At 37.3% G+C, this 26498-nt stretch overlaps 1 protein-coding gene across 1 annotated transcript in view; it reads left to right on the top strand.

Moving 5' to 3' along the window:
- Window positions 1-26498, top strand: part of ADAMTS19 (ADAM metallopeptidase with thrombospondin type 1 motif 19) — a 270596-nt gene that overhangs the window by 93688 nt on the left and 150410 nt on the right. Inside the window, exon 7 of the mRNA XM_070374733.1 lies at window positions 313-356. Coding sequence (XP_070230834.1) covers window positions 313-356 — 44 coding nt within the window. The remainder of the gene's footprint in view (window positions 1-312; window positions 357-26498) is intronic.

Below are 26498 nucleotides of genomic sequence, written 5' to 3'. Positions count from 1 at the left end.
AGTCTAGTACATATGCAATAGTATTATGTCTAAGAGCTTACCCTGTGGTTCAACTGGTAAAAAAATCTGCCTGCTGTGCAGGTAACGGGTTTGATCCCTGGGATAGGACACAGTGTTTCAGGATTATATCAGGTAAAAGGTATGGTAATTTAATTATTCTCACATTTTCTTAGAATCAAAAATTAGTTAATCCTATTTTCAGTTTTATTAAATTCTTAGAGATAAAGAGTGTCATTCAGTTGTTCATTATAACTGTTAAAAATAAGTCATAGACTTTGTGGAACAAACAATATTTTCTGTTTTTCTTTCTAGGAAGGATTTCTGTGTACACAAAGATGAACCATGTGATACTGTTGGTAAGTGTATGTAAAAATTTTTATACTTTGGAGGAGATCTGGGGAGCTTAAACACATAATTTGTTTAAATGTCGAAAATTATTTGAAAGTGCTAGTTACAGTGAAATATTTTTAGAATGTCAGTGATGTATATTTTCAACCTATTGTTTAATTACTTGTCACCAATTCAATTACTAGTGAAACAAATTGCAGACATATGTGTACTATATAGTGGATAAAAGTTTAAATGATGCTTTAAAAATATCATGAGTTATTCTTTGTGTTTTTTCTCAGAAATATATATATGCATTCAATTAAATTGTTATTATTCATAAACTGAGGCAAATATGTTAATGTTAGTAGAGTTGACTAATGGATTCATTTTTGAGTTACATACATTTGAAGCTTTTTGCAGACTGTGTAAAAGTCCATCTCATTTGCCCAACTAATGAGGATTTTCTCTACATAAAGTAGCAAATTTTCTGTATTTTGTCTTGGATATCTAAAATCCCTAAGGCATATCTGTATAGCTAGTGGAATCTGTAAACCACAGTTTTTAATTTTCAGAGAATGGCCACATTTATGCTAGTATAAATGCATGTATATAAACTGACTTATCCAAACAGATGAAATTGTAGATAGGTAAAATTTTATAACTATATATATGTATAGTTTTAAGTCATGTATCCAGACAGAGAGCTGAAACTATAGATGTATAAAATTATATAACTATTTATATATATGTTTAGTTTTAAGACACTGTATAGGTTTAATAAGATATTGCTATTGGGTTATTGTTAAGATACATTTAAGAGTTTGATCTGGTTTTGATATATCATGTGGGGTTCATCACTTCAGTGTAATAAGTATTTTAATTTAGCCGTTACTGAAGTATCATTTATTTCTTGTGAGGCAAACAATAAAAAAATGGGAAAAAGAGAATAAACTATTTTTTTAAGTATCAGTGGTACTTAAAAATATAATTTTAACTAACTAGTTCTGTTAAGTTCTTACCAGCCTCCTCAGAAGATTAAATCTGAGATAATAAGTGAAAAATAGTTATAATAGTATAAAGTGGAGGATGATGGAATCAAAGGAATATTTGATTCAGAAAGGACTGGAAAAGTAAAACAAGCTGGACACCTAAGGAAAAGCTGAATAGATCTAGGGATGATCTTCCTAATGTTAACTAACTTGCTTCCTGCTGTTTTCTTGGCTGAATTTTCAGAAATTAAATCTTGATATATAGTTTTAATCTACCTAACTATGGAAGCATTTGATTACTAAGAAAGCTTATCTCAAAATAATTACCTTTTCCTCTGCTTAAACAGCTATGTTGCCCCCAAAACCTTGTAATATAGACAGATCAACTTTTTGCCTTATTAGAGCTGAGAAAAATCAGCAACTCAGGCAATATATTCCATAATTGTGGTCTGTAACCACCTCTTTAAAGCATGTACACGTGGGCATGCTTTAAGAAAGCAGTTACTCATATGAGGAAAACCAATTTGTTTTTGACTATGACTATGTTTTATATCTTGCTAAATCTGCTAATTGAAAATTGGATCGGATCAGATCAGTCGCTCAGTCATGTCTGAGTCTTTGCCACCCCATGAGTCACAGCACACCAGGCCTTCCTGTCCATCACCAACTCCCAGAGTTCACTCAAACTCAACGTCCATCGAGTTGGTGATGCCATCCAGCCATGTCAACCTCTGTCGTCCCCTTCTCCTCCTGCCCCCAATCCCTCCCAGCATCAGAGTCTTTTCCAATGAGTCAACTCTTCGCATGAGGTGGCCAAAGTACTGGAGTTTCAGCTTCAGCATCATTCCTTCCAAAGAACACCCAGGGCTGATCTCCTTCAGAATGGACTGGTTGGATCTCCTTGCAGTCCAAGGGACTCTCAAGAGTCTTCTCCAACACCACAGTTCAAAAACATCAATTCTTTAGCGCTCAGCTTTCTTCACAGTCTAACTCTCGCACCCATACATGACGACTGGAAAAACCATAGCCTTGACTAAATTGAAAATAGCACGCATATTTATTCTGGGTTGAAGTACATTTGGATAATGAGGAAGCTTGGTATACTTGGAATTATGAGTGTAATTAGAATATGTATGGTTCATCAGCAAAGTGATGTAACCATTTCCCAGATCTGTTCACTTGTCCATTAAGAGCTTGATAAAAATTGGTTTTCAATATAGCATACTATGTGAAAAATCTAATGTCCTTTCTGATATCCTCCTCTGTTTCTGAGTGCTTATATCTTCATGGTATCCTCTGGCATTGCTAAATTCTAGTTTCCCCTCTGTATCTTTTGGCATTTCTTTTTCTTATCCCAAATATGAAACAGAGGTCTTTGTTCATATTTAATCTTGAGCAGAGTAAAAATATGTGATTTTTTCCCCAGGGGACGTTAAATGAGAAAACTTTTAACCACCAAATCAGAAGAGTAGACTTTTCATCCCTGTCCCTGTCTCCACATAAAATGTCTTTTCACATGAACCATGCTTCTGCCTAGAGACCTACACTGGTAAGATTTATAAAGACATTAGTGTGAAGTAGGTGTGGTGGTTGCCACCCTATCACTCCTACATCCACTACTGTGCAGCCACGATGCCAGGTAGAAAAGGATACGCTTCTGTGGATGGGTCATGATTCATACAGGCTCATCAGAGGGATCATCTCTAGGCCTCAGGCCTAAGCCAGTCAGCATATGGCCTTGCCATGCTTGGGACATGTGACCTGTAACATGCCTCGTGAATCTGAAGAAAGGAACATTTGTCATGCCTGAAGCTTGGTCATATCTGTCCCACTGCATGTAGACAAGAAAGGATGCAACCCTGATCAGTATAGTCACAAAGGAAATTAGTCTTCAGATAAATATGAATTCATACACTGCACAATGGAGAGATGAAGGGTGTCTTTATCTTCAAGGATACTGTTGAATCATGGCATTCTCCTTGCCTTGGACCCAGTCTAGCCTTTGAGCTTCTGAATGTGTAAGCCAATAAATATCCTTACTGTGCTCAGACGCTCAATCATATCTGAATCTTTGCTACCCTATGGACTGTAGCCCACCAGGCTCCCCAGTCCATGGGATTTCCCAGGCAAGAATATGGAAGGGGTTGCTATTTCCTTCTCTTTCCAGAGATTGAACTATTTCTTTCCAGAGATCGAACCCACAGCTCTCATATGTCCTGCATTGGCAGGCAGATTCTTAACCATCAGTGCCACCTGGGAATCCCCAGATGTCCCTTTCTATTTAAACCAATTTAAAGCTTTTCATTTCTGGAAATTGCAGCCTAAGGCATAGAGCTTCCATGATATTTATATTCTCTTTTATAAGAGAAGAAGAATATCGGGCAATATTAATAATTTCTACTCTTATTAAGGAAGTACTGATAAACTGCTCTGTGATTTGTCACCCAAATTAAATAAGCATGTGTAGCCTACTGGTCATCTTAACAGCTCTCAATCTCTAGCATAACAAAACAGAAGAGATTTAGGTCTTAATTTAATATCTGTTGATACACATTTGTAAATTTATTCATGCACTATTATGATTTTTTTTTTTTTTGGTCAGATGCTTTCTTAAGTCTATATATGCCTTCTTCTTTTATCTATTTCTGATGTGAAGTCAGTTCATTTCACACTGGATACTATAATGAAAATACTGAAAGAATAGGAGAAAGGAAAGAAGTGGATTTAGTATTTATTGGTTTGGATAATATGGGCCTGAATGATTACCATGAAAATTTCCCCTGCTCTCCTAAGTATACTGAGAGGGGAAGGACAGTAGTTAAAAACTTTGAATTCAGGTTATTAATTTTAATTGTACATGGAGAGAAATGCCTATATTTTAAAAGCAATGTGATGCTGATACTGCTCATTATAACTTGAGAAACACTTCCATGGATATTTTCTCATTTAATTTCTGAAACTCTGTATTTTTTTTTTTTAATCATTATTACTTTACAGATGAAGAAAACTCTGAAACAGAACAGAGCATGGATGTTTAAGTCAGACATCTAGATTCAAATCAGTTTCTGCTGCTTTTTACAGGCATGAATGTGGGCACATTATTTGACACCTTGAACGTTTGAATTCCTCACTTTTAAATTAGATTTCACAAAGACTGTATTACTGATTTCACAAAGACAGCTAGTTTTTAATCAGCACTCAGTAGGCACTAGTTCTATCACATCATTTTATTCCCTGTGGACAGGTTACACATTTGTTCAGCATCAGTGTTAGTAAATGCCGCACAGTTGAAATCACTGTCTCAGATTTTTCTATGATGAGAGACAGCTTTCCTTTATAGCATGGTGCATCTGTGTTGTTATTGTTCAGTCACTCAGTCGTGTCCAGCTCTTTGCAACCCCACTGACTGCAGCATGCCAGGCTTCCCTGTCCTTCACCATCTCCTGCAGCTTACTCAAACTCATGTGCATTTAGTCAGTGATGCCATCCAACCATTTGTCCTCTGTCATCCACTTCTCCTCCTGCCCTTAATCTTTCCCAGCATCAGGGTCTTTCCAATGAGTTGGGCTCTTTGCATCAGGTGGCCAAAGTATTGGGGCTTCAGCTTCAGCATCAGTCCTTCCAATGAATATTCAGGATTGATATCCTGTAGGAATGCCTGCTTTGAACTCCTTACAAGGGACTCTCTCCAAGGGACTCTCAAGAGTCTTCTCCAACACCACAGTTCAAAAGCATCAATTCTTTGGCACTCAGCTTTCTTTATGGACCAACTCTCACATCCGTACATGACTAATGGAAAAACCATAGCTTTGACTAGACAGATCTTTGTTGGCAAAGTAATGTCTGTGCTTTTTAATACACTGTCTAGGTTTGTCATAGCTTTTCTTCCAAGAAGCAAGTGTACTTTAATGTCATGGCTGGGTTACCATCTGCAGTGATTTTGGACCCCAAGAAAATAAAGTCTGTCACTGTTTCCATTGTTTTCCCTTGTATTTGCCATCAAGTGATGTGACTGGATGCCATGATCTTAGTTTTTGGAAAGTTGAGTTTTTTTGTTGTTGGTTCATTACTTTAATGTATCTTTTAAACTCATATCACTTACTCTTCTTGACTTTAATACACAGATATTAAAATAAACAAACAAAAATAACCAACATTCTCCTCTTGCCCTTCTTCCCCCAGCATACAGATGATCTGGGATCATCTGTATGCTGAAATGATGCTGAAATGAAATGTATGCCCAGAAATGATCTGGGATTTGCCAGTCTTAATGCCAATAACAATGGTAACTTTTTAATATAATGTACTCAACTCAGAGGACATATTTCCTTCAATATAGGAAACACTACTCTATCCAGAGACATCTTTCTTTCCTGACCTTTACTTTTTTTTTTTTTTTTTTAATTTTATTTTATTTTTAAACTTTACATAATTGTATTAGTTTTGCCAAATATCAAAATGAATCCGCCACAGGTATACACATGCTCCCCATCCTGAACCCTCCTCCCTCCTCCCTCCCCACACCATCCCTCTGGGTCGTCCCAGTGCACCAGCCCCAAGCATCCAGTATCGTGCATCGAACCTGGACTGGCATCTCATTTCATACATGATATTTTACATGTTTCAATGCCATTCTCCCAAATCTTCCCACCCTCTCCCTCTCCCACAGAGTCCATAAGACTGTTCTATACATCAGTGTCTCTTTTGCTGTCTCGTACACAGGGTTATTGTTACCATCTTTCTAAATCCCATATATATGCGTTAGTATACTGTATTGGTGTTTTTCCTTCTGGCTTACTTCACTCTGTATAATAGGCTCCAGTTGAGTTTTAAGCCAGCTTCTTTGTTCTCCTCTTGTACCTTTATCAAGAGGCTCTTTAGTTCCTCTTTGTTTTCTGCCATAAGGATGGTAACATCTGCATGCCTGAGTTATTGATATTTCTCCCAGCAATCTTGATTCCAGCTTGTGCTTCATCCAGTCCAGCATTTTGCAAGATGTACTCTGTATATACATTAAATAAGCAGGGTGACAGTATACAGCCTTGATGTATTGCTTTCCCAGTTTAGAACAAGTCCATTGTTCCATGTCCAGTTCTAATCTTTGCTTCTTGACCTGCTTACAGGTTTCTCAGGAGGCAGGTAGGGTAGTCTGGTATTCCCATATCTTGAAGTCAGTTTTCCACAGTTTGTTGTGATCTACACAGCCAAAGGCCTCAGCATAGTCAGTGAAGCAGAAGTAGGTGTTTTTCTGGAATTCTTTTGCTTTTTCTGATCTAGTGGATGTTGGCAATTTGATCTCTGGTTCTTCTGCCTTTTCTAAATCCAGCTTGAACATCTGGAAGTTCTCGGTTCATGTACTGTTGAAATCCAGCTTGGAAGATTTTGAGCGTGACAATGCTAGCATGTGGAATGAGTACACTTGTGCAGTAGTTTGAACATTCTTTGGCATTGCCCTTCTTTGCGATTGGAATGAAAACTGACCTTTTCCAGTCCTGTGGCCACTGCTGAGTTTTCCAGATTTCCTGGCATATTGAGTGCAGCACTTTCATAGCATCATCTTTTAGCATTTGAAATAGTTCAGCTGGAATTCCATCACCTCCACTAGCTTTGTTCATAGTGATGCTTCCTAAGACCCACTTGACTTCACACTCCAGGGTATCTGGTTCTAGGTGAGTGATCACACCACTGTGGTTATCTGAGTCATTAAGATCTTTTTAGTTCTACTGTATCTTCTTAACCATTCTTCTTAATGTCTTCTGCTTCTATTAGGTCCGTACCATTTCTGTCCTTTATTGTGCCCATCTTTGTATGAAATGTTCCCTTGGTATCTCTAATTCTCTTGAAGAGCTCTCTAGTCTTTCCCGTTCTATTTCCCTCTATTTCTTTGAATTGTTCACTTAGGAAGGCTTTCTTATGTCACCTTGCTATTCTTTGGAATTCTGCATTCAGATGAATATATCTTTCCTTTTTCTCCTTTGCCTTTCACTTTTCTTCTTTTCCAGCTATTTGTAAGACCTCCTCAGACAGACATTATGCCTTTTTTTCATTTCTTTTTCTTGGGGATGGTTTGATCATTGCCTGCTATACAGTGTTACAAACCTCTGTCCATAGTTCTTCAGGCACTCTATGAGATCTAATCCTTTGAATCTATTTGTACTTCCACTGTATAATCGTAAGGGATTTGATTTAGGTCATACCTAAATGGCCTAGTGGTTTTGCCTTCCTTCAGTTTAAGTATGAATTTTGCAATAAATGCATCTGTGTACCTAGGGACAATACAGCTAGAAATCTGAAGATGAGAAAAATACCTTTGAATGAAGTTTTAGAATAAAATTATATACATTAAAATATAGAAAGAAGTGGCAAATATAATACTGGAAAGTACTTTTGCTTTCAGCATGTAAAATTTGAAGCAATAGGGTGTTTTGTTTATTTACTGGTGTAAAAGATATGTGTACTTTAAGGACCCAGACTGTATCAGTGTTATGGAATATTATAAATAAATGTTTCAGTTGAAAAGTTATACTTATTTATTAAGTTTATGTTTGAAAAGCTGTTTAGAGGGTAAAAAGTAAAAGTTGTTTTACCACCTCTTCAACCACATTCTTTCTTGTTTGAATTAGGCAGGTTAGTTGGTAAGTATAAAGATACCTGGAGAAAAAAAAATGCTGTTAAATATTTTAACCAACAGAATGTCAGTTCTCAAATGTATGTGTGCAGTTTTAACATCCCTGAAACTGAGATTAGTTTTGAAGTCAGTGCCCTATTAGAATTGTGTCATAGTTTAAGTCAGAGTTTTTAGTTCCTAGGTTTGGATGAACTATGATGCTATTCTTAAATTTAAAGAGAAATAAAGTGTAATTCTGGATGCAGGTCCCAGCTATTGCTAGTGAAGTTACCTGACTTTCTGGGCAGGCAGAATAAGGGTCACTGAAGATGTTCATGTTTTAATGGACCTGGGACCTGGGAATATGTTAGGTTACATAGTAAAGGGAAATAAAGCTTGCAGATGCCACTGAGGCTCCCAGTCGACTTATTTTAAAAGAAGGAGATTATCCTAGGCTGTCTGGTATGCCTAGTGTAATCACAATGGTCTTTAAAAGTTGACCAGGGAGGCATAAAAGCTCAGAGTTGGAGAGAGATGATTCCAGAAGAAAGGCACAGAGAGAGATGTGCCTGTAAGAAGGATTCAGCTCATTATTACTGGTTTTGAGGATGGAGGCAGAGATTCTCAGGTGAAGAATTATCTAGAACCTGGAAAAAGCAAGGAGACAGAGTCTCCCCTAGAGCCTTCAGAAGGTAGCACAGATAGCCTTGTGATACATTGGTTTTAGCCAGTGAGATCCAGATCAACCTTCGAATGTAGAGAATTGTAAGATAATGAATTTGGGTATGTTAAGCAATCAAATTTGTGATATTTTGATATTGCAACCATAAAAAGGAATGTACTTTCTAATAATTAATTATTCCCTCCCATAACTTATAAAGAAGGAATAAGGAAGCATGGAATCCTTAAGCCTTTGGACTGTGGGATCAAAAATTGTGTCTCTATAATTAGTTTTAAGAACTGGTGAAGGGTTTGGGGTTAGATAAAAAACTAAAATTTGGATCATGATACATGAGTATATATAAAGAGCAACAAACTGTGTCTGTACTAACAAGCATGATTAATTATAGTCGATCATTTCTAGCTAAGCAACTAGACAAAAATTACCTTATATCATTCACTAACAATCTACCAAAAATAATCAGTTGTTTAATATATTTCTAAGAAAATGCTGAGCCCTGATGATTTCACAGAGATTTCTGTTAAAATTCCAAAGAGTGGATCATTCCAATATTATACAAGCTATTGTAGACAGCAGGAAAAAGTGAATTAAAACCATATAAATTTCTTACCATATTCTAAAGTGGACAGTGTAAGAAGGAAAAATTATAAGCCATTCTCACTCAGGAAATAAAAGAATTCTAAATCGAACATTAGCAGATATTATCTCACAATGTGTTTTTAAAATAACCAAGTAAGGTTATTTTATTTAAGATTTATTCCAGAAATAGAGGGATAGTTTAACATTAGAAAATCTTAAAATATAAGTATGTAATCCAATTAAAGATAAAAACCATATGATCATCACAGTGGATAAAGAAAATATCTTTCAGGCAATTCAAAATAAGTTCATGATAAAAAAGCAACCTCTTGGCAAAATAGGACAAAGTAGGAACTTTATTAACAAGGCTAAAGATATTTACAAGAAAATATACAAGTGTATTTTTTAAAATAGTGAAACATTAAAAGGATCCCATTTGAAATCTGAAATAAGGAGAGAAGTTTATTTTTACTATTTCTGTTCAACAGTGAATTGGAACTTGAAAGGTATTTTAACTGAGTGTAGAATCCTAATATTCAAGATACATTGTTTTGTTTCAGCACATCACAGATCTAGTTCACCTGCCTTCTGGCATCCATTGTTGCCATTGAGAATTCAATTATCAGTCCGAACTCCTTTTCATGTGATCTACATGGGTTCTCTATCCTGCTCCATTGATCAATGTGTCTGTTTTTATGCTGGTACCATACTGTTTTGATTACTATAGCTTTGTAATATAGTTCAATATCAGAAAGTATGATGCCTCCAGCTTTGTTCTTCTTTTTAAGATTGCTATGGCTGTTCAGAGGTCTTTTGTGGTTTCATATGTATTTTCGAGCTGTTTGCTCTAGTTCTGTGCAAAATGCTATGGGCATTTTGATAGGGATTACATTACCACTATAGATTACTTTGAGTAATGTGGACATTTTCATAATATTAATTCTTTCAGTCCATGAGCACTGTGTATCTTTCCATTTGTGTATGTTGTCTTCTATATCTTTCCTCAATGTCTTACAGTTTTCAGAGTACAGATATTTCACCTCTTTGGGTTAAATTTATTTGTAGTTATTGTATTCTTTCTGATGAAATTATAAATAGGATAGTTTTCTACATTTCTCTTTTAATAGTTTGTTATTAGTGTATATAAATGTAACAGATTTCTATATGTTGATTTTGTATCTTGCAACTTTGCTGAATTATTTTATTAATTCTGTTTTTTGGTGATGTCTTTAGGATTTTATCTATCTGATATCATGCCATGTGCAAATAGTGACAGTTTTACAGCTTTCTTTCCATTGTGTATGTCAAGTCACTGTCTTTGTGTCAACGTGGTGTCTAAAGCTGAGTACCTTTGGATTTGAGTTTGGTGAATGCCCTCAGGCAATCAAGCACATTAGTGCCAGCTCCAAATTGTACATTTTACTTTTTATTTCTTTAGGCCCATGGGAGTATTTGCCTTATTTATATACCAAGCCTTGCATTTAAGATGTTTGCTATTTATTTTAGCATTTGTATGCTAGAAGTGAAATTTCATAAAAAAAAACTTTTGAAGTATTATTGTATATATTTTTATACATGCTGCAGCTGCAACTTGGTCACAGATCCACTTTCTCAATATTCACGTGTGCCATGGCACTGATTTGGAGAATTGGTGTTAAACAAAACAAAACAAAACAGTGAGAAGACATGAATTTGTTTTATATTTTTGCAAATCGCTTTAGATCTGGCTTGTAGAAGGGAGCAGGATCTTATATCTGACTCTGCATGTAAAGTGTTGGTATTTGTTATTTTAGTCTAAGTGTATGAGGAAAATCTGGCCTCATAAAGATATGTAGTTCAAAAATGAATGGGTATTTTCAGATTATTGAGAATGTTCTTTTTTGAAAGTACACGAAAACTCAGTGGTAGTGTCTTGATTATTAGTGGGTTGTAGCATGTAGAATCTGAATATATATCAGTAAACATTTATGCTCTGTTACATTATTATCTGTTGGTATATCTTACAATTTAAGTGGATGTTTTTACTATGTATAGCATTTTAGAGCATCATTGGTTGCAAAACATTGGTTCGCTGAATTAGGCAAATCTAAATGTTGACACATTTCACTCTTAAGTCACATTTGTCAGTATCACTATCGATCTCATCAGAAAAATTCTTCACATTTTGGGAAGCTGTGAAGCATTCAGTGGTAGATAAAAGTTTCCCAGTATTCTAATTTCACTTGAAAGCTTGAATTTTATTATTGCCAAGTACCATCAGTTAGTTTCCTTGGAGTGACAGATTCACTTTGTTCATTTTTGGGTGTCAGCCAGATCCCCAAATCTGCATAACCCTTTTTTTTTTTTTAATGTTTGTTAGACTTTCTTTCAAGTAAAAATGGTGTTCAACGAAAAGCACAGTGAGTTTAGCTCAGAACTCAGACATCTCCCAGTAGTTTTCTTAGAGACAACATGATATTTTAGTCTGTAGTGAAAATATTTTATCCTTACTTCTTTGGGCTATGTAAAACATTAAAAAAAATGCATATTCTCAGGAGTTCAGATTTAACAAAATTACATATTACTGCTTCATCTGGGACATATAAAAAGTGAAATTGACATTTTCCCCCTGAGAGTAAGTTTCAGTGAAAAATAAAATGACTGACAGTGAAGACAATTTTACCTAGCATTGCTTTTGCACCATTAGTGTGAATGTTGACAGTTTTGACCTTGTGGGCCTCTTAGAAAGATCTTAGAAGACCCCCTGAAGAGATGCTACATCTCCTAGAATTCTGCAGAACATACTGTGAAATTCTGCCATAACCTGGCAACGATTGGTAATCAAGGATTATTGTTTTCATGAAATCTTTTAAGGACTTTATATTTTATATATAGAAAATTGGTAAATGCTTGGTGCTGGCAAAGGCCCATGTTGATGAATATGAATTCCCAGCCATGAATATTCTTAGATACATGTTGATAAAAGAAGCGACGCATTTTTTAACCACCAGATATCCAATTCATGGATACTTTAATGCTCCCTGCATTCTACTGCTTTGTTATTATTAATAAACTTTTTTCTGACTTTCAGCAGGTTGAAATGATGGTTTATTCTTCTGTAAGCTTCTGAATAATTCTGATTTTATATACATGCAAATTGTCAAACAGGCATGCAGACCACCTAGGAAGCAACTGCCACAAAAGAAACATATTCAGAGACTAAAATATACTGAAATAATCTTTTTATGTTGACACTGTTCGTGTGAGAATTTCCAGACACTTCCCTTTTCAAGCACCAGTGTGTTCTCCAAACCACATTTTAGCAGAAGTAGTCATTTTTATTGGGTGAGAAGAAGACGTCATGCCAGTTTCTTTTAAGTAGCCTAATTTTCATTAAACAGCAGTTATGGCATTTTCTCTTGCATTGTGGCACCTAAAGAATAGAGAACTTCAGAGACTGAAAATGCTTAAAGAAATTACTGACTCTCCTTTAATACTCTCTTGGTTAGAAATGTGTATTTTTTCTACTGAAAATCCATAATTTACTATTTTGATATTTGTAATTTTGGGGGCTAGGCAAACAATTAAGTTAATTTTTATTACAGAGGTGCCCAAGCCCTAGGATCTAATGCCTGATGATCTGAGGTGGAGCTGATGTAATAATAATTGAAATAAAATGCTCAATAAATGTAATGCACTTGAATCATCCTGAAACCCCCAGGTCCGTGAAAAAATTGTCTTCCACTAAACTGGTCCCTGATGCCAAAAAGGTTGGGACAGCTGCTTTTATTATATAAATCTTTCTAAATGAATTGGCAGCATAATTATGTCTTCAAGGGAGTTCAAATACATTTATTGGGGATGATATTGGGGGAGATTTGCCCACTCAATCTAGTGGGATGTATAATTAGAAACTATCAAATATATTAAAGAATGTATCAGCCTTAAATGTATATAATTTTAGATAAACTAGTGCCAGGTTTGGATACCCAGAAGTCCTCATATTTGTGTGAGATGTGTTGTCATGAGTGTTTGTTGCTCAGTTGTCAATGTAGATGTTCTCAGAAATGCAGATGAAATGTATTCAGTGTGGTATACAGAATTCTAAAGATGACACTCCTAAGATTCCTATACCCTGGTTATTCAGTCAATCACTAATCTAGGTACAGCTGAAAGGGATTAATTACAGTCCCTCAGTTAAACTTAAGGTATGAAGGTCTAACCTTAAGAGCAGAGACAAGGAACTGAATTGTGCCAACAACCTTGGAAGCTGGTACTGACCCAGAGCCTTTAGATAAAGAGTCCAGCTTGGATGATATCTTGATTTTGGCCTTTTGAGACCCTCAGCAGAGAACCAAGTTAAGCCATCCCAGACTCCTGACCAGTAGAACTGTGCATTAATAAATAGGGGATACTTTAGGTCACTGTATTACTTAAGTAATTTGTTATGCAGCAATAGGAAAGTAACACATTCAGACTAAAGAATTCATATCATCATACATCAATTTGGGATTTATACGCTAGAAGAAAATGACACCATTATAGATGAAAGTAGAAAATATGACCCTCTTGGGAAAGCAGAATAAGAAATAAGAACATGTTTGTTAAGTTCGGGGAGGGGATTCAAAGAGATATTCACTTATCAAACCAACAGGACAGTGCAACAGTGGTAGGATTTCAAGAGGATTTTATAAGGATTTACTACATTCCTGTAATCTTTGCAAGTTCTCCACATGTAATATTTCTTTTCCCTTGTCTCATCATTGATGAGCAAAAACAAACTAAAGTGAAATGGGTCTGAACACCTGTGGAGCAGGAAAAAAGAGGTGGGGAAAACTGGTTTCAAAGAAGGTAAATTGGGTGGTACCAGCATAGAATATAGGAAAATGCACCAATCTTTGGGTCTCCAGCAAAGAAAAAAAGAAAATGCAAGGGAATCCGGCTGGCCCAGGGCATGACTCAAGCTTTGAAATATAAATGCCTGTAATGTTCATCTTAGGACTTCCCTGGTGGCTCAGACGGTAAAGCGTCTGTCTTCAATGCTGGAGACCCGGGTTCAAACCCTGGGTCAAGAAGATCCCCTGGAGAAGGAAATGGCAATCCACTCCAGTACTCTTGCCTGGAAAATCCCATGGACAGAGGAGCCTGGTAGGCTACAGTTCATGGGGTCACAAAGAGTCGGACATGACTGAGCGACTTCACTTCACTTCACTTCAATGTTCATTTATTGATAAGGTGATCCTATCATAATTAATACTAAGACACTTAGAAAAGTTAAAGGAGGCATAATTAATAATTATGCTTGGAAAAAAGCATAAAATGGATTGTCCCAGGCAAACTGCCTATATGATCATTCTATTGTTGATTAACTTTTTTGAGACGGTTTTACACATTAATTAGAATTGTAGCTTCCCTGGTGGCTCAGACAGTAAAGTGTCTGCCTGAAATGCGGGAGACCCGGGTTCGATCCCTGGGTTGGGAAGATCTCCTGGAGAAGGAAATGGCAACCCACTCCAGTACTCTTGCCTGGAGAATCCCACAGATGGAGGAGCCTGGTAGGCTACAGTCCATGGGGTCACAAAGAGTCGGACACGACTGAGCGACTTCACTTTCACTTTTCATATGATATATTAAAAAGTACATATTTCAGAAATCTTTATCTATAACTATTACTTTGGTAATTTAAATACTTAATTACTTAATCTGTCAGTAATAATAATAATTAAACTTACTATAAATCAACATATGAGCTTCACTGTGTGTATTAGAAGCTGGTTTCACATCATTCTTGGCAGTCCTGCTTTCTTTCAATCCAAATTACCACAAAGTATTGGTTATTGGTACATTATTAACATGTGAGTCTCAGATATATCAGGTATAAAAATGATGATAATCCTCATCATGTTCTAAATTCTGATATCCAAAGGTCTGGAAACATACATAGATGATATTAAGAACTGTGCTTCCTGTTTGTCCTTCTTAGGCAATTTTTATTGATTCATTTCAGATGGTCTTCTACTTCTCTGTCTCCCTCTCTGTATATATATATTTCACATACTCAATTTTCACTAATATTTTGGAGCGCCTACTCTCTGCCCCAAAGTATATTAGGTTCTAGATGCTAGAGTTAACAGTGGTCACTATAATGAAACTGATTACACATTTTAAAAAGTCTTTTCTTTCTTGCTATGCTTTCTTACTGTTGAGTAGGTAAGTGAAAAAAAAAATCCCATTTTCTCTCTTCTTCTTTTCATTGTAAGCCAGCTTTCTCTCCACAATTAGTTTTTCATGACTTTTAAGAATAAATGCATTGGTACATGTCTCATGAGTACTGAAAAAACTTAGTTTTTAAAAAAAATCTGCATATTATCTGTCATCAAAGTTTAATAATCTTTTTATGATCATAAGGCCTGGTCTTGATCTCAGTACAATTTTTTTTTTATAATTTTTTTTAGGTAAAAATATTGAAGTTGATAGCTTTTATTCACCATTTTTTGCTTATTAGTATGTAATAATATTAAGGTAACCTATATTATTTTAATGCAAATGGTTAATTGTGCACTTCTGTCATGGTATATAGAATATTATCAGTTATTACATGGTAAAAATGCAGAAACTATATACATTCATACAGAATAAAATGCTTTTCCAGACATTGCAAAGTAAATCTTTAATGTCTTTAATACTTAAATAATCTAATGAAGCAGCAAAATTATCAGTTCAGTTCAGTCGCTCAGTCATGTCCGACTCTTTGCGACCCCATGAATCCCAGCACGCCAGGCCTCCCTGTCCATCACCAACTCCCATAGTTCACTCAGACTCATGTCCTTCGAGTCAGTGATACCATCCAACCATCTCATCCTCCATCATCCCCTTCTGCTCCTGCCCCCAAACCCTCCCAGCATCAGAGTCTTTTCCAATGAGTCAACTCTTCGCATGAGGTGGCCAAAGTACTGGAGTTTCAGCTTGAGCATCATTCCTTCCAAAGAAATCCCAGGGCTGATCTCCTTCAGAATGGACTGGTTGGATCTCCTTGCAGTCCAAGGGACTCTCAAGAGTCTTCTCCAACACCACAGTTCAAAAGCATCAATTCTTTGGTGCTCATCTTTCTTTATAGTCCAATTCTCACATCTGCACATGACCACTGGAAAAACCATAGCCTTGACTAGACGAACCTTTGTTGGCAAAGTAATATCTCTGCTTTTGAATATGCTATCAAGGTTGGTCATAACTTTCCTTCCAAGGAGTAAGCGTCTTTTAATTTCATGGCTGCAGTCACCATCTGCAGTGATTTTGGAGCCCCCCAAAATAAAGTCTGACACTGTTTCTACTGTTTCCCCATCTATTTCCCATGAAGTGATGGGACCAGATGCCATGATCTTCGTTTTCTGAATGTTGAGCTTTAAGCCAACTTTTTCACTCTCCTCTTTCACTTTCATCAAGAGGCTTTTGAGTTCCTCTTCACTTTCTGCCATAAGGGTGGTGTCATCTGCATATCTGAAGTTATTGATATTTCTCCTGGCAATCTTGATTCCAGCTTGTGCTTCTTCCAGCCCAGCGCTTCTCACTTAGCATTTGCCATTGCCTTCCCAATTCTGGTCTTTAAGTGATGGGACTGGTAATGACTCTATAACATATTGAGATGCTTCATTTGCACTGTAAAAGAAATAAAATTCCACAGATAATTTCTTTAAAATTAGAAGATGCTTGTTCTTGCTGTCTTTTTTTGCCAAGAAGAAACTGTCTAGTATTGGAGTAAACACAATCCATCCTTCTCTTTCATTTAATGCAACTATTAAACATGGAAGAATGGAACAGCTATTTGAGGATTTTAAAAAGTAAATAGTATCATGCAGATTGAGAAGAAGACAAGAATTCGACAAGAATTTGAAATACCACCAAACCAGCAGTGAGTTTATTATTTTTCTCTCTCTCTTCTGGACTCCACACAGCCCAAACTTCAAATGTGTAGAGAGAGCTCTCCATAGAAAATTCTGAAAGAGATGGGAATACCACACCACCTGACCTGCCTCTTGAGAAACCTAAATGCAGGTCAGGAAGTAACAGTTAGAACTGGACATGGAACAACAGACTGGTTCCAAATAGGAAAAGGAGTACGTCAAGGCTGTATATTGTCACCCTGTTTATTTAACTTATATCCAGAGTACATCATGAGAAACGCTGGGCTGGAAGAAGAGCAAGCTGGAATCAAGATTGCTGGGAGAAATATCAATAACCTCAGATATGCAGATGACACCACTCTTATGGCAGAAAGTGAAGAGGAACAAAAAGCCTCTTGATGAAAGTGAAAGTGGAGAGTGAAAAAGTTGGCTTAAAGCTCAACTGTCAGAAAACAAAGATCATGGCATCTGGTCCCATTCACTTCATGGGAAATAGATGGGGAAACAGTGGAAACAGTGCCAGACTTTATTTTTGGGGGCTCCAAAATCACTACAGATGGTGATTGCAGCTATGAAATTAAAAGACGCTTACTCCTTGGAAAGTTATGACCAACCTAGATAGCATATTCAAAAGCAGAGACATTACTTTGCCAACAAAGGTCCGTCCAGTCAAGGCTATGTTTTTTCCAGTGGTCATGTATGGATGTGAGAGTTGGACTGTGAAGAAAGCTGAGCACTGAAGAATTGATGCTTTTGAAGTGTGGTGTTGGAGAAGACTCTTGAGAATCCCTTGGACTGCAAGGAGATCCAACCAGTCCATTCTAAAGGAGATCAGCCCTGGGTGTTCTTTGGAAGGAATGATGCTAAAGCTGAAACTCCAGTACTTTGGCCACCTCACGCAAAGAGTTGACTCATTGGAAAAGACTCTGATGCTGGGAGGGATTGGGGGCAGGAGGAAAAGGGGAAGACAGAGGATGAGATGGCTGGATGGCATCACCGACTCGATGGACATGAGTTTGAGTGAACTGCGGGAGTTGGTGATGGACAGGGAGGCCTGGCGTTCTGCAATTCATGGGGTCGCAAAGAGTCGGACAAGACTGAGCGACTGAACTGAACTGAACTGAGAGAGAGCTCTCAGGCATATTTCTAGCTTAAATCAAGGAAGAAGATCTCCCTAATGCTCAGAGAAAGTAGGGGAAATATCTCCTTTAATAAAATTACCTACATTTTCTCTTGACCTGTCTGCAAAACAATTCATTGATAATGGTGGTGGAGACAACAGTGGCAGGAATAGGAATCACAAAAATCTGAGACAGGAACCTTCCTCTCTGATCTGCAGAGCTTTTATTCTCATTACCTTTTGCCTCTGTCCTCCTATTACTGAGACTCAGAAGTAAATATAGTCGTGCAAAGTACACAGCTTAGTGAAGTAGTGTTAGTCACTCACTCGTGTCTCACTCTTTGCGACTCCATGGACTGTGCCTGCCAGGCTCCTCTGTCCATGTGATTCTCTAGCCAAGAATACTGGAGTGGGTAGCCATCCCCTTCAAGGAATCTTCCCGCCCCATGGATTAAACCTGAGTCTCTTGCATTGCAGGTGGATTCTTTATCGTCTGAGCCACCAGGGAAGCACTTAGTGACGTAACTAGAACCCAGGCTTTCTGGAAACAGAAATAAAATGAGAACCACACGGTTATGGAAGATACCAGGGAGAAAATGGAGAGGAAGAAACTAGGGGAAGTAATCCCATAAAATTGTTTACCAACTCCTTTGCTCACCTTTAAGTTATGTATATGTGAATATGATCCTAAAATTTCTTAGAGAAATCATCTACTAACCACGGGGCTACCTCAGTCCCATGTTGACAAACACATAGGATAGATTTGAATATTAATGAAAAGGCTTTGAAAATTGATAGTGAAAATTTGACAATGAAACGAAAAGCCCCCAGAAGCCTTGAAAGCTTGGAACATGAAACCTTAGCCCAACTATGTTCAGTTCAGTTCAGTTGCTCAGCCGTGTCTGAGTCTTTGTGACCCCGTGGACTGCAGCACTCCAGGCCTCCCTGTCTATCACCAAATCTCAGGCGTTACTCAAACTCATGTCCATTGAGTCGGTGATGCCATCCAACCATCTCATTTTCTGTTGTCCACTTCTACTCCCACCTTCAATCCTTCCCAGCATCAGGGTCTTTTCAAATGAGTCAGCTCTTCACATCAGATGTCCAAAGTATTGGAGTTTCAGCTTCAACATCAGTAATGCCAATGAATATTCAGGACTGATTTCCTTTAGGATGGACTGGTTGGATCTCCCTGATGTCCAAGGAACTCTCAAGAATCTTTTCCAAACCACAGTTCAAAAGCATCAATTCATTGGCGCTCACCCTTCTTTAGGGTTCAACTCTCACATCCATACATGACTACTGGAAAAACCATAGCCTTGAATAGATAGACTTTTGTTGGCAAAGTAATGTCTCTGCTTTTTAAAAAAAATTCATTATTTTAATTGGAGGCTAATTACTTTACAATATTGTAGCAGTTTTTGCCATACATTGACATGAATCAGCCATGGGTATACATGTGTCCCCCATCCTGAACCCCCTCCCCTCTCTCTCCCCATCCCATCCCTCAGGGTTGTCCCAGTGCACCGGTCCTGAGCCCCTGTCTCATGCATCAAACCTGGACTGGCAATCTATTTCACATGTGGTAATATACATGTTTCAATGTGATTCTCTCAAATCATCCTACCCTCGCCTTCTCCCACAGAGTCCAAAAGACTGTTCTTTACATCTGTGTCTCTTTTGCTGTCTCACATACAAAGTCATCGTTACTATCTTCCTAAATTCCATATACATGCATTAATATACTGTTTTGGTGTTTTTCTTTCTGACTTACTTTACTCTGTATAATAGGCTCCAGTTTTATCCACCTCATTAGAACTGATTCAAATGCATTTTTTTTTAATGGCTGAGTAATATTCCATTGTGTGTATGTACCACAGCTTTCTTATCCATTCATCTGCTGATGCACATTGAGGTTGCTTCTGTGTCCTAGCTATTGTAGACAGTGCTGTGATGAACATTGGGGTACACGTGTCTCTTTCATTTCTGGTTTCCTCAGTGTGTATGCCCAGCAGTGGGATTGCTGGGTCGTATGGCAGTTCTATTTGCAGTTTTTTAAGGAATCTCTACACTGTTCTCCATAGTGGCTGTACTAGTTTGCATTTCCACCAACAGTGTAAGAGGATTCTCTTTTCTCTGCACCCTCTCCAGCATTTATTGTTTGTAGAATTTTTGATAGCAGCCATTCTGACCGGGATGAGATGGTACCTCATTGTGGTTTTGATTTGCATTTCTCTGATAATGAGTGATGTTGAGCATCTTTTCATGTGTTTGTTAGCCATCTGTATGTCTTCTTTGGGGAAATGTCTGTTTAGTTCTTTGGCCCATTTTTTGACTGGGTCGTTTATTTTTCTGGGATTGAGCTGCGTGAGCTGCTTGTATATTTCTGAGATTAATTCTTTGTCAGTTGCTTTCTTTGCTATTATTTTCCCCCATTGTGAAGGCTGTCTTTTCACCTTGCTTATAGTTTCCTTCATTATGCAAAAATTTTTAAGTTTAATTAGGTCACATTTGACAACTGCTTTGATTTTTCCCACAGATCCCTGGGACTCTGTTCATAGTTTCTCCCAGTCGTTTTCTCTCTACTCATACTGAGTAATTTCTTCCAATCAATCGTTAAGTTTGCTGACTCTTTCTCTCTGTCATCTCTATTTTACTATTCAGCATATCCAGAGAAATTTATATTTTGGTTATTTTTTTCTTAATTCTAATATTTACATTTAGGTTTTCTTTATATAGTATACTTGTTTGCTGAAACTTTTCATCCTTCCATTCATTTCATTAATGTTTGTACTTGCTTGTTGGAACACCATTATAATTGATATTTTAGTCTTTGTCAGATAATCCCAAACTCTATGCCATCTCAAAGTGGAAATCTATTGAATGTCTTTTCCCATGCAAGTTGAGATTTTCCTGTTTCTTTACAGAGGGTGTAATTTTGGATTGTATCCTAGACATTTTTAATATATATTAGAACACCGTCAGTCTTACTTAAATCCTAGAAAGAAGAAAGGTTTTTTTTAGCATGAAATCAACATAGTTGGAGAACATAGGTGTTCTCCAACACAGATAGAGAAGCTCTATACACTCAGCAAAAATACTCCTGGGAGCTGACTGTGGCCCAGATCATGAACTCTTTATTGCAAATTCAGACTTAAATTGAAGAAAGTAGGGAAAACCACTAGACCATTCAGGTATGACCTAAATCAAATCCCTAACGATTATACAGTGAAAGTGAGAAATAGATTTAAGGGACTAGATCTGATAGACAGAGTGCCTGATGAACAATGGATGGAGGTTCATGACACTGTATAGGAGGTGGTGATCAAGAGGATCCCCAAAGAAAAGAAATGTTAAAAGGGAAAAGAGTTGTCTGAGGAGGTCTCACAAGTAGCTGAGAAAAGAAGAGACGCAAAAGGCAAAGGAGAAAAGGAAAGATATACCCATTTGAATGCAGAGTTCCAAAGAATAGCAAGGAGAGATAAGAAAGCCTTCCTCGGTGAGCAGCGCAAAGAAATAGAGGAAAACAATAGAATGAGAAAGATTAGAGATCTCTTCAAGAAAATTAGAGATACCAAGGCAACATTTCATGCAAAGATGGGCTCAATAAAGGACAGAAATGGTATGGACCCAACAGAAGCAGCAGATATTAAGAAGAGGTGGCAAGAATACACAGAAGAACTGTACAAAAAAGATCTTCATGACCCAGATAATCATGATGGTGTGATCACTCACCTAGAGCCAGACATCCTGGAATGTGAAGTCAAGTGGGCCTTAGGAACATCACTACGAACCAACCTAGTGGAGGTGATGGAATTCCAGTTGAACTATTTCAAATCCTAAAAGATGATGCTGTGAAAGTGCTGCACTCAATATGTCAGCAACTTTGGAAAACTCAGCAGTGGCCACAGGACTGGAAAAGGTCAGTTTTCATCCCAATCCCAAAGAAAGGCAATGCCAAAGAATGTTCAAATTACTGCAGAATTGCACTCAGCTCACATGGTAGTTAAGTAATGCTCAAAATTCTCCAAGCTAGGCTTCAGCAATACGTGAACCGTGAACTTACACATGTTCAATCTGGTTTTAGAAAAGGCAGAGGTACCAGAGATCACATTGCCAACATCCGCTGGATCATGGAAAAAGCAAGAAAGTTCCAAAAAAATTTGCTTTATTGACTATGCCAAAGCCTTTGACTGTGTGGATCACAGCAAACTGTGGAAAATTCTTAAAAAGATGGGAATACCAGACTACCTGGCCTGCCTCTTGAGAAATCTGTATGCAAGTCAGGAAGCAATGTTAGAACTGGACATGGAAAAACTGACTGGTTCCAAATAGGAAAAGGAGTATGTCAAGGCTGTATATTGTCACCCTGCTTATTTAACTCATATGCAGAGTGTATCATGAGAAACGCTGGGCTGGGTGAAGCACAGGCTGGAATGAAGATTGCTGGGAGAAATATCAATAACCTCAGATATGCAGATGACACTACCTTTATGGCAGAAAGTGAAGAAGAACTAAAGAGCCTCTTGATGAAAATGAAAGAGGAGGGTGAAAAATTGGCTAGGGCTCAACATTCAGAAAATGAAGATCATGGCATCTGGTCCCATCACTTCATAGCAAATAGACAGAGAAACAGTGGAAACAGTGGCAGACTTTTTTTGGGAGGGCTCCAAAATCACTGCAGATGGTAACTGCAGCCATGAAATTAAAAGATGCTTACTCCTTGGAAGAAAAGTTATGACCAACCTGCTGCTGCTAAGTCACTTCAGTCATGTCCGACTCTGTGCGACCCCATAGACAGCAGCCTACCAGGCTCCCCTGTCCCTGAGATTCTCCAGGCAAGAACGCTGGAGTGAGTTGCCATTTCCTTCTCCAGTGCATGAAAGGGAAAAGTGAAAGTGAAGTCACTCAGTCGTGTCCAATTCTTTGCAACCCCACGGATTGCAGCCCACCAGGCTCCTCCGCCCATGGGATTTTCCAGGCAAGAGTACTGGAGTGGGGTGCCATTGCCTTCTCCATGACCAACCTAGATAGCATATTAAAAAGCAGAGACATTACTTTGCCTAAGTGTTTTATTCTTTTCATTGCAATGGTGAATGGAATTTTTTCCTTAATTTCTCTTTCTGTTTTCCATTTGTTAGTGTATAGGAATGCAAGAGACTTCTCTGTGTTAATTTTATATCCTGCAACTTTACTATATTCATTGATTAGCTCTAGTAATTTTTTGGTGGTGTCTTTAGGGTTTTCTATGTACGGGATCAATCTACGTAAAGAAACAAAAGACCTATATATAGAAAACTATAATACACTGATGAAAGAAATCAAAGATGACCCAAATAGAAGGAGAAATAAACCATGTTTGTGGATTGTGAAAATGAGTATACTACCTAAAGCAATCTATAGATTCAATGCAATCCCTATCAAGCTACCAATGGTATTTTTCACAGAACTAGAACAAATAGTTTCACAATTTGTATGGAAATACAAAAAGCCTCAAATAGCCAAAGGAATCTTGAGAAAGAAGAGTGGAACTGGAGGAATCAACCTGCCTGACTTCAGACTATGCTATAAAGCTACAGTCATCAAGACAGTATGATACTGGCACAATGACAGAAATATAGATCAATGGAACAAAATAGAAAGCCCAGAGATAAATCTATGCACCTATGGACACCTTATCTTTGACAAAGGAGGCAAGAATATACAATGGAGAAAAAACAATTTCTTTAACAAGTGCTGGGAAAACTGTTCTTTAATGAGTGCTGGGAAAACTGTTCAATCACTTGTAAAAGAATGAAACTAGAACACTTTGTAACACCATACACAAAAATAAACTCAAAATTGATCAAAGATCTAAATGTAAGAGCAGAAACTATAAAACTCCTAGAGGAAAACATAGGCAAAACACTCTCTGACATAAATCACAGCAGAATACACTGTTGGTGGGAATGCGAACTAGTACAGCCACTATGGAGAACAGTGTGGAGATTCCCTAAAAAACTGGAAATAGAACTGCCTTATGATCTAGCAATCCCACTGCTGGGCATATACACTGAGGAAACCAGAATTGAAAGAGACACATGTACCCCAGTGTTCATTGCAGCACTGTTTATAATAGCCAGGACATGGAAGCAACCTAGATGTCCATTGGCAGATGAATGGATAAGAAAGCTGTGGTACATATACACAATGGAATCTTACTCAGCTATTAAAAAGAATACATTTGAATCAGTTCTAATGAGGTGGATAAAACTGGAGCCTATTATACAGAGTAAAGTAAGTCAGAAAGAAAAACACCAATACAGTATATTAACGCATGTATATGGAATTTAGGAAGATGGTAACGATGACCCTATATGTGAGACAGCAACAGAGACACAGATGTAAAGAACAGACTTTTGGACTCGGTGGGAGAAGGCGAGGGTGGGATGATTTGAGAGAATCACATTGAAACATGTATATTACCACATGTGAACTAGATCGCCAGTCCAGGTTTGATGCATGAGACAGGGCACTCAGGGCCAGTGCACTGGGATGACCCTGAGGGATGGGATGGGGCGGGAGAGGGGAGGGGGGTTCAGGATGGGGGACACATATATACCCATGGCTGATTCATGTCAACGTAGGGCAAAAACCACTACAATATTGTAAAGTATTTAGACTCCAAATAAATAAATAAATTAATTAAAAAAAAAAAAACAGTTGTCAGAGGTCCCAGAAGTCAACAAAAAGAGACAAGAAATACAACTGAAGACTTCTCAAATTTGGCTAAAGATTTAAACCATCAGATTCAAGAAGCCAAGTAAACTCCAAACAAGAAATACTTGAAGCCGGAGATATCACAGTCAGAATTACCACAAACACTGACTGCTAAAGACAGAAAAAAATGACACGGAGAAACAACGTCTTATTTCTGGGGGAACAGTGATTCTAATGACAGCAGATTTTTCCTTGCAAACCATGAAAGTCAGCTGATGGCACACCTTTTTGAAGTAGTGAAAGAAAGGATTGACAAAATAGATAGTGAAATTCAGAATGAATTTCTGATATGACAGATTGCAGGAATGAAAGAACATTCTCAGATGAATAAAAATGTTATAGCTAGAAAGACCTGCTTTAAAAGCTGATACATTTTGCAGATTTTAGGTGAGTATGTTCCAATGTATTGTTTTAGAATTTACAAGAAGAAGGCTATTTCTTTGTTGTTGTTGTTTACTCTTTTTATCGCTGTGGAAACTCTACCCATCCATCAGAACCCTGATTAATTCCACTTGTAGCCTTCCGGATCAGCTCTCACTCTATACATGTGCCTGGCAGACTTTAGCACTACTTTTCTTGTAACTCATTCTGTTCGCTCCCTCTCCCTCTAATCATTTTGTGGACAATGATCTTGCTCAATGCTTGCTTTTGCCCTCAGTGCTTAGTGTAATGATTGAGCATCCCAGGTGCTCAGGCTGTGTATTTCTGCATAGAACTGAATTCATGATAGGAAAATGGTATCTTTTCTTGGTTTATAATAAAAGAAAGGCTGAGCTTATCTTGTTTTATTTCTTGGCTGCTAGTGTATTTCTTATTAGATACTGGCCAGAACATAAATCAGATACTTTATATTTCTACTTTGGCAAGACATGTTGTAGGGATAAGACTGGGATACATAATTCTTAAGGAATTATTATGAAAAGTGGTTATTCTTAAAATATTTCTCTTCTCAAGATGCTTTACTGTTTAAGCTTTATTTTAATTAGAATATTATTTGTATTAGAAAATATTTTAATGGTGCTGTTTAACATGGTATGAATATTAAAATATGATGAGCATAACTTTGCAAAACAAAAATCATTTTAACTTAGAAAACTCCCTGAGGTCCTCCTTGTAGTTTTTAAGAGTTCTTCTTACTATAAGCATCTGAAAGTACAGCTTAGGCTCACAGTATACTTACACAACATTTTCAGTGAACCATAATACTTGTTAAGCATCTATTCTGTGCTATAGTTTTTCTAAAATGTCACCTCCTTTAACCTTTTAAGAGTTTTCTATCAAAAGAGATTGTTACCTCATTTTACATGTAAGAAAGCTAAGTTTAATGGTTAATGGTTAGCATGTTTCAGATAGGCCATCGCATGTTTTATCTAAAATATTTTATCTAAATTAATTAGCATTCCTAAGAAAAATGATTGCTTTCCTAATTTTACTGTTGGGAAAACTGGGGTTTCGGAAACAGAACTTTCCCATATCACAGAGCTAAAATCTGAGGTTTGGATTCAAACCCTAGAATATTTGACATAGAGCCTCAATTTTTAAGATTTCATTT

Source organism: Bos mutus, chromosome 7 (genome assembly GCF_027580195.1).
Source record: "Bos mutus isolate GX-2022 chromosome 7, NWIPB_WYAK_1.1, whole genome shotgun sequence".
NCBI lineage: Eukaryota > Metazoa > Chordata > Mammalia > Artiodactyla > Bovidae > Bos > Bos mutus.
This window is presented reverse-complemented; position numbering and strand designations above follow the sequence as displayed.